Source organism: Haliaeetus leucocephalus, unplaced genomic scaffold (genome assembly GCF_000737465.1).
Source record: "Haliaeetus leucocephalus isolate CR32 unplaced genomic scaffold, Haliaeetus_leucocephalus-4.0 Scaffold646, whole genome shotgun sequence".
Lineage (NCBI taxonomy): Eukaryota > Metazoa > Chordata > Aves > Accipitriformes > Accipitridae > Haliaeetus > Haliaeetus leucocephalus.
Window position 1 is genome coordinate 3947738 of NW_010973082.1, and position 9270 is coordinate 3957007.

General features: G+C 43.3%; 1 protein-coding gene across 1 annotated transcript in view; it reads right to left on the reverse strand.

Moving 5' to 3' along the window:
- Nucleotides 1-9270, reverse strand: part of RHBDL3 (rhomboid, veinlet-like 3 (Drosophila)) — a 64940-nt gene that overhangs the window by 11265 nt on the left and 44405 nt on the right. The window contains exons 3-4 of the mRNA XM_010578740.1: nt 1142-1366; nt 268-416 (exon numbers count right to left, since the gene is read on the reverse strand). Coding sequence (XP_010577042.1) covers nt 268-416; nt 1142-1366 — 374 coding nt within the window. The remainder of the gene's footprint in view (nt 1-267; nt 417-1141; nt 1367-9270) is intronic.

A 9270-nucleotide genomic window follows, 5' to 3' on the forward strand; every position in this document is an offset into this window, starting at 1 on the left:
AGTGTGCAATAAGAGGAAGGTGCGGTCCCAACACTGCTGGGGAGAAGAGCAGCATCTGTCAAGTTCCTTATGTTGCCACCTCCCTTCAGAGAGCTGCGAAGGTTTGCCCCTCATTGCCCAACACTCCACAACAGCTTCAGACTTTTATATGCAATTTAGAATTGATTTTTTAAATTTTATTTCAGAGCCAATTCTGTCACTTCCACCTCCTCCCTCTCTCTGGGAAACCTGAACTGTGGAGAATCTCTGTGGTTTCTAAGTACTCACCCTGCATGCATGAATATGTAGGTTAGGTACCTCCAAGCCTGAGCACGGAGCTGAGGATGGTAAAGTAATGCGTTCTTCAGGTATAAGGGATGGCTGACTTGCAGCACAAATCTGTCTAATACCACTCCGTTGTAAAGAAAAAAGGCAACCTAGAAGAGCAGGGAGATTCCTTGGTTAGCAAATGCTTTCTCTCACTGAAAAGCAATTTGTAGCTCAGAATCATGGAGAAAAAAGTCAAACATACAATAAATTTTCTCCCATTTGAGAGCTTCACAAAGCGTGAAAGTTCCCTCTTTTAAGGAACCTGCAACACATTGGTATAACTCCATATGTGTCTTTCTGTAACATACCAGCCACTGAGTCAGAGGAACTCAGCACCCTACTGATCGGTGCCATATTATATCCTTCTCTGTGCTTATTTGAGTGCATTACTCAGCAACTGTGCAAAGATCTCATTTGGGCAACAGATGAGCAGGTCAGAATATTTAACCCAGTTTCTCTTCCCTCCTTTTTCTCTCCATTCACAGAACAGAGATAACTGTAGGGAATTTTTCTTCTAATTCCATTATTTGAATTACCAGTTTCCCTAGAACTGTCCAGATTTTCACTCCTCAAAAAGTTTGCTACAGTTTCCCAAATTCTGTAGTTTCATATACAAATTATTTCAATGACTAATAACCACACTTGGAGACAGATAGGATCACAGTCTCCACTTACACACACACATACAGGTAAGCCAAAATGGCTATCAATCAGCTTCATGCTTGTCCTTGTCTGGGTCTAAATGAGTCCCACTCTAGCCCTTGTTCACGTCCCAGCAAAGCCTTTGGCAGTGTGGGGTGGGTTCCCAGAGAGAGGGCATTAAGGTACTTGCCTCTACAATAGTGATGGTAATCATGAACCAGGGTGGAGGGCAGCAGGTATAGCTGTCATAGTACCATTTGCGGTCTATCTCTCGTGGCAGGGTTTCATATGCAACATGCCGGATCAGCCTCTGTGAAAGGCTCAGCCCCGTTTCCTCCAGCAGTGCCTTGCTGCACAGCCTCCTGTTCCCCTGAAGGATGGCTTGGCGGAAACTATTCGACCTTTTGTTGCTCATCTGGGTAAAAAGAAAAGGAAGAAACCATGAAGACAAAGCAAGGTCTGGCACAACCATCCAGGGAGATTAGCGCCAGTTTGTCAGCACCAGATCCAGGCAGGCAGGAGAACACCACCAGGCTGGAGCTTTAGAAACCAAGTCTCAGGATGATCACAGGGTGGCCTACATGGGGTGCAAGGAAAACCAGTACCAGGGTCTGCTCTTACAATGCCAATAAATGAGGTGAGGGCAGAACACTGGCAAGGCAGAGCAGAGGCTGCTGATGCACCTGGCTGAGCTCTCTGGCCCATTCTCCAGCCTTCCATCTACTGCCTTCACCACCAGTTATCACGATCCACATTCCTGTGTCCTCTTTCCCTCAGCTCCCCCTGCTCTATCACACTTCCTTGCACTTGCCATCTCTGGGGGCAGAAAATTACTTGGATGTAGCAGCAGGTACATTCACAGCATCTAATCCTTGTGTTCTGGTCCTTGGAATTGGCAGGAATTGGCTCTGGGCAAAGAAAATTATCTTTGTGTAAAACAAAACTGCATGAGCAACAGCAACAAAACAACAAACTAAACTGGTGTACAGGCTGTCTTAGTGCTGTAAACTTGCAAAAGGAAAGGATTTCTTCTTTTAAAACAGTTATTTTCAGAGGGGACAGGTTTTGAGATGGTGCAGGCTTTGGAGAATACAGCTAATTTGTATATGCATTATCAATTACATGCATAGAATTAATTGTCTATCTTTTTGAGCATACGTTTTCCCAATTTAGATGCATAATTAAAGCAATTGCATTTGCAAATTAGGCAGATGGAATTTTATGCCTACTCTGCTTGGGGGGAGGCGGGGGGTAGAAAACAAACCCCCAAAACCCACCCCCAAAACAACCAGGTCTGAAAGACCTTGCTCCAAGATTTGGATAATTGCTAATTAGCCCTGATGTCAAACCAACCTGCTGCATTAGAGTCACTGTCTGTACTGGCTGAATCTTTGGTAGGAAGGCTAACTATGCATAAAGACCACTGTAAGGGGACCTTTTACATAAAAGACAACAAAGAAAATGTGAGAGCCTGTTCCTTCTTCTGAAAGAACTGCTAACTGATCTCAGAAACCACCAGCATCTTCAGTCTCCCAGAACCAAGTAAGAGATGACATTCAGCAGCGTTGGCTTCCAGTTGTCTTAGGTCACACTGGTTTCAGCTAATATCCCAAAGACAGCAAAGTCCAGAGCTTGTGCTCTCAGTGCCCAGGCAGCTGGGTAATTGTTCCAAGCTGGACCAAGCTGCTTAAAACACAGTAATCACTGCAGGGAGCCACCTCCTGTTAATCACTGGAGGAAGGCAAAGGGGCCATGTGAGGTGATGGCACTGCAACCCACTCTCCCAGCAGCTGCCCATCCCTCCTTAGCCTTCTGTTTGCAGCCTGTCCCTCCAACGCAGAAATTCTCCAACATGAGCAAAATTGACAGGCAATTGATCTATTTCAAGCTTTTTAAAACTGGGGAAAAATTCACTGTTGTTCTTTTTGAGTTGTTTTAGTGAGAAAAAGGTTTACCCAAAAAACTCTGTCTCCTTTCTTGGTATTTCTGCTTTGCTCTCTCTTTTCTTCGCTCATTCGTAAAACACTTGTAACACTTCTGGCAAAAGAAGCAGAAAAGGCAAAGAAGAAAAAAAATCTGTCCACAAAAATCTTTCTTCCAGTCTTCTCAAGTCTATCATCCAAAAGCTCTTATCTAAAACTAAGGAAGATCAGGGGAAAAAAATTGTTGGTGATCTGTTGCATTAAGAAAGCCCGCTCATATTGAAAGACAATATTTTCACAGAGAAACATCCACCAGGTGTAAGGCTTTCCTTAGCATTTGTGAGACGCTTTTTGGTAGGTGACAGACGTACCTCTGTTTCAAAAGGTACCTTTAGCCACCTAATGACCTCACTGTGTTCACAGAAGAAAGCTTTGCTCCAGGTTAGTTCAGAGAAGCTTGTCGGAGACATACTTTGCATGCTTCCTTGCAGAGTTCATTCTGTTATCTCCGGCTTTGCTCCTCTTGTGGACAAGAATAAATTCAGAATGAAACTAAATTTGCCTGCTACAGACAAAAATACTGAACAGTTGACTGAAGCTGCTGATATACTTATTCTAATTACAGTGATATGTGTGATTTTCCTGCCTACCACAGAACAGTCAGTGCTTTTCCCTGCTGCAGCTCTTCAGTGGAAAATATAATCGTTTCCAGAGTCAACCGAAGAAAATCATCATTGCAGTGCAGCATCAGGAAGTGCTGACCACCCTCAGCAGATGATCGCCTCATTGCTGCAAAGTCTGGTGAGAGAGGTGGGCAGGAAACTCCAAAGGCTGCCAATGTTCATGTCCGTGCTAGGCTTGTAACAGAAATTTCTTTACATTTGTTCAGCAGAGGATCCTAATGCAGGCACCACTGAACCTGCCTGTTATTGCTAAGCATGCCAAACAGGGACTTGCTCGGTTCAATCACCTGAATTCAGCACAGCCTCATCAGTCCAGTGTCCTGCTCTGCATTACTGCTAATGCTGACCAAAGAGCCCAAATAACAGTCAGGGCAGTGCAAATTCATCAGCATGATGTTGCTGAAGGTGTTCCTCAACATACTAAAACCAAAACAGAATGGAAAGGTCTTCTTAGTTTTGTTAAGAGCAGGACATTGCAGGATCACTGTGGAAGTCACACCTCAGATGAACAAAGCCTCTGGCTCTCGTGGGGAGGTGGTAAGCTGGACCTCACAACACTAAATGACTTGCCCAAGGCCATACACTAGAGTTAGAAGAATCCAAGTTGCACAACTTCTCTGATCACTAGGCTGCACTGCTTTCAAGCCCTTCTGTTCAGCAGAAAGCTCTGCCTTCCTCCTCCAAGAGAGGAAAATAAACCACAGGACTTTCCACACCCCACATAGAAGCTAAAATGGAAGCTCATGACAATATGATTTCCTTCAAGGAATGACAAAAGACAGTTGTAGCTTTATTCTCTCAACTACCTGTTCTCACACCCCGTTATTTTTACAAGGTGTTCCATATTGGTTGTTTCTGGCCACATCTGGATGATAAAATGCCAAGAGTTATTTAAACTGGTAATCATAGGAAAGCAGTAAATGTTGATATTACAAGAGCAAGGGAAGTCCTTGGGCGAAATGCTGATAGTTCTCTGCGGAGCACACGTGACTGCTGGAGAAAGACCTTGTATGCCTCAACACACACAACAAGATTATTTCTATACAGTATGAGGCATTGCCCATTGGTAGCCTCTCTGAACAACAGGTATGAATGTATCACATCAACTGCACTTTTAAGTAGCAAGCACAGCCTCTTCCTCCTAGTTGATTTTTGGTAGACCTCCCCAGATACTGTGACAGGCACAGAAAAACATAAGGCTAACTCAGATATGAGGTCATGGGATCAAAGTGTTCAGGGACAGAAAATACCTTTGAAGTCAACTTCTTAGGTGGCTAGAATCCTGTCCCTGGATAGAGGGTCTACTGGGTTTTCAAATTCTTCAGCTCTTAACAAAGAGACAACATGAAAACTGCCTGCAAATTAAATGGAGCAGGTCGTGAACTGCTGCAGTCTTGCAGAATATATGGATATATCCAGCACCACGTGTATTCTTCCCAGATTATGATACACCAGCAGACTCGTTAGAAGGAATGTGACTGGCAAGGAGCAAGATACTCCCTGCATCCACCAACAACAGTAGGTACTGTGTCAGTGGGGGCCAGATCTCAATTTACCCAGAAAATTAAAATCCACTAAGATGTGGATGACTGAGCACCTGTTAAATTTAGGCCTCTCAGTAAGAAGACACGCTGCTGGTCCCCAGCTGCAATCATTGCCCATCACACCAAGGAGGAAATGATCTCCAAAGAGGCAGCACAGCTGACTGCCAAGGCTCAAGCAAACACAACAGCTCTGGGCCTACTCACATAACCCCACAGGCCTTTGGATCACACTGTTAATCTCAAGCTAGGAGGTGATGGGCATAAGGAGAGACAGAGGATTAAGTCACTACTGCTGCTCTCATCAACTGTTGATGAGAAGCCTATTTTGTTCCTCAGGCTGACTTTAGAAGACTCAGATCTTCCCAAAGAGTCTCGCATATGGTCACAATTTGCTGACATGATTTTGGAATTATATAATATTGGTATTTATGAGCCAAGTATTTAATCATCAGCTGAAAGAACAGTGGGCCCATTGTTGGCCTGCACATTATTAGGGCTCCGGAAGCTCAGGGCAGCCCATCCCACTTCTCTTCATGCAATTGATCTGGGAATTCTTTAATGAGCGTGATATTAAAGCTGCAGGCAGATGGGTACAGCAAACAGTACGTGAAGAGTGAAGGTAGCGGTGGGGAACAACACATTCCCTTAGTCCTTCATGCCTGCAGAAAGTTATTATGCAGAGAGAAAGAAATTTCCCTTGCAAAACAGCCAAGCTGACATGACTGGTAACCATGCACTGCCACCTCTGCCCTTTGGTATTACCATACCAAAACAAAACAAGGCTTAGTGCTACAGCTCTGCTCAAAGGATGGGTTTGATACATCTGCCAGAAAAGAAAATTTTTTCCTACTTAGATCTGAACCTGTCTTCAACACTGAAAATGTCAAGATTTAGGATAAGAGTCCTTACCGTCTAGCGTGGGACAGTGGCCAGACTTTGGTAAAGTACAAAGTCCTGCTTTTGTTCAGCACACGTGCCAGTCTAGAACTAGTCTCAGATAATCTGCAACTTGCAATGGAAACTGTCCATTCCCACCAGCAGACCAATTTCTCTGTGTTTCTTGGCTATCTTTACTATTGTTGCTGCCTCAGATAATCAATAGCCAAGTCATGTAGCATTTCCCTATCTCCAGTTTCATGGCTTGTGTGGGGCACAGTACCCTTTTTATGGTTTTTATTCAGCCTCATTCAGGAGTTTTTGGAAAACATGGATTTCTGCCCATTACATATTGGCATCTTTGAGGCTGGTCTATGGCTATTTTTAAACACATACAACACTGACAGGCAATGCATTCAGCTCTCCAGCTCTGATCCTCCAAGACACAGAACACTAAATCAGAAGTTAGCACAAGCTTTTTAAAAGCCTCTGTCAGCTCCAGTTTTATAACCCACTTTACTTACAAATGCAGCCTCTTCAATCAATTTTGCTTTCAAGATTCACATTTATTTCCTTCCCTCACTCCGCACTTCCACAAAATGCTAATGTGGGTAAAGACGGCTTCTCCCAAAATGCATAGCTCAGCATCAAGTTCATCTGTCACAGATGTTCACATCCTCTGAGCCAACCTGGTAGCACTTTCCCAAACAGTATCAAATGGAAAAAAAGCAAATACCAACATCCTGATTTGCTCTGGAGATTCAAGAAAAATTAGAGGCAAGAGAGACCAAATAAATTATCCTGGTCATTGCAGGGGTACTCCCTGCTCAAGGTTTTGTCTGGACTCCTATTAAATGTGCCAGGCATTTCCATTAGAAAAGGTAAACCACATTCAGATTTCAAGGTTAATTGCAAGAACACTGCTTGCCGGACAAGACTAACACTGTTGTTCAAATAACATTGTGTCAAAACACAGCAAGTTTGAAACTTCAAACCCCCCTAACACCTGTTCCATTTTTCATTGGTACTGGGAAGGATTCTGCAACTCGAATCCAGATTTAATTTTCTGAAGCAAAATTTTAAAAAAAATCTTTATAACATTTCCCACTCACGCATGTATTTTAGATACATACACAATTAAAACAACCATTTGACTTCGTGGTTCTCAAGTTTCAACTGTATGTGATTGAAAATAGCTGAGGAATCATGGTTAAGAATGGAAATTTCTGTGCTAAGTTCCACTTTAATTGGCATAATGATTATTTGGCAGACTAGTTCACTTGGAAGAAAGTTCTCTCTTCTGCTGCTACATGTAACCAGTATCTAATGGACTCAGATCAATGTACAAGCTGAACACACTCCAAAAGCAGCATCTCAGTTATTAAATTTTAAGATACTCACCTTGCCCTCCGATGGCTTTTTTCCCCCTCAGGAGATGCACGTGGCTCTTGGAACATCAAAAATCACCAGTTTTCTCCAAAATGGAAAGCAAAACAACATGAAGGCAGTGTGAGGCACATTTGTCAGGAGGGGTATCCAGCTCCTGGAAATGCTCCCTGGAGTAAGAACTTTGCACCTCAATAAGGGCTTTAATACACTGAGAGGTAAGAGATATATAAGGACACAATCACATGACTGCTCTCATCTGTCTCTTGAGAAAACCTCCTCCTTACTCATAATAGCATAATATTAGATCAAATACTGAAGTAAGAGATTTTCAAACCTTTTTTAATTAAATATTTATTATTATACCTCTGAATAAAAGCCAGGAAGAGAGCTCAGGAATCCTATACTTTCAGCCAAGACAGTGAATCAAGGACAGAGGGAGCACTTAAAGGGCTGTTCCATTGGAAGCTGAAGGACATCCCAGAGGACTCCAGATGGGAGTCCTCTTGATGTTTGGCAGAGGATCTGCCCTGGTTCAACAGTGCAGCTAATTGGAAGCACAGAGGGGAAGAAATGGAGCTATAAAACTTGCAGCTTTGCCTGCAACAAACCTTTCTAGATTAGCAACAGTGAGAACAAAATGACAAACACCGGACAAAAACACTAGAACTGAGGTACTGGGTTATTCTGCAATAGCCTTTTAAGCTTAAAACACTCACTAGAAAGCGAACAGGGATTTAGCAGGAAGAGGATATACTCATTTGGGCAAATTTTTGTCCTGCCTGGGGATTCCCCCAAGAATTGGAGATTTAGGCTTTATTGCTTTTCTTCCCACTGACTCAGGTAATAAAGAATTATTTACAGTTCCTGCAAAGCCTTGTTCACCTAAGCATTCTATGCAGGCTGTCAGCTGGTTCAGTAAAGGACAGGCAAAGACACTGGAAGTGGAATTTATAGCTACTTTATGACTGTGCTACGAAGTACTTCTAAGTACCATCAAAAAAACCCTCAAGCAAACCATGGTTTAAAGGACCTCTCACCTCCCCCCCTGCCCAAGAATACAGTATGTAACTTCTTAAAAGCTCAGCTCCACAAAGATAATAGAGCCCTCCTGGTGCTGTCACATAGACACTCACAAAGTCAAAAGATAAAATTCAATGTTTTCTCTTTAAAAAAGTTATCTCTTTTCCTAGCTACAGCTCTTCGTTCACTGTTTCCCCTCATTTCAGTTTAAGCCAGGGTGGAGGAAGTATCCCAAATAAAAGTGTTACCATTGCAAGCACTGAAACAGTAAAGGCAAGAGTTACTCACCTTTGAAAGCAGAAAGCATGGCCATGAAAAAGTCTATGGGTACACGCAGTGTCCCCACAAGGGAGAGAACCAAGCCTTGCTTTTATCACTGAAGTGGCTAATAAGAACAAATGGCTTCCAGCCATACATTGGTGAAAAATATCTTAATAAAAATATAAGCAGCTACTTTTGAAGCCTTGGAAAGCAATGGAAAAGCAGGCTGGAGTTAGAGCAAGAGGTAACAGGGAACTAAGGGAACAGCGGGATGGGTTCAGCACCTTGCAGAACTGGTCCTTCTGACATGGCTGGCTATTGCCTACTAAATCCATGCCCAGCTGGAAATATGTCCCACCTCTGCTCTGTTAAGATAAAACAACACGTTGTGAGTTTGGAGAAAAGTCCTTTCACAGACCCAAACAATGTGAACTTTTCATTTGGTGACTACTGATAGGGAGGGCGTGCTGCTATCTCCGAGATGTCTGCAAAAGGAGAACTTGTAAGTCAGAGAAGGTGCTCTAATGCCCCTTTTCAGTGGCATAAGTGGCCAGCAGAAGGTCTGCAGAACAACTGCAAAACACATATGACTCGGGGGGGGGGGGGGGGGGGGGAAGAGAAAAA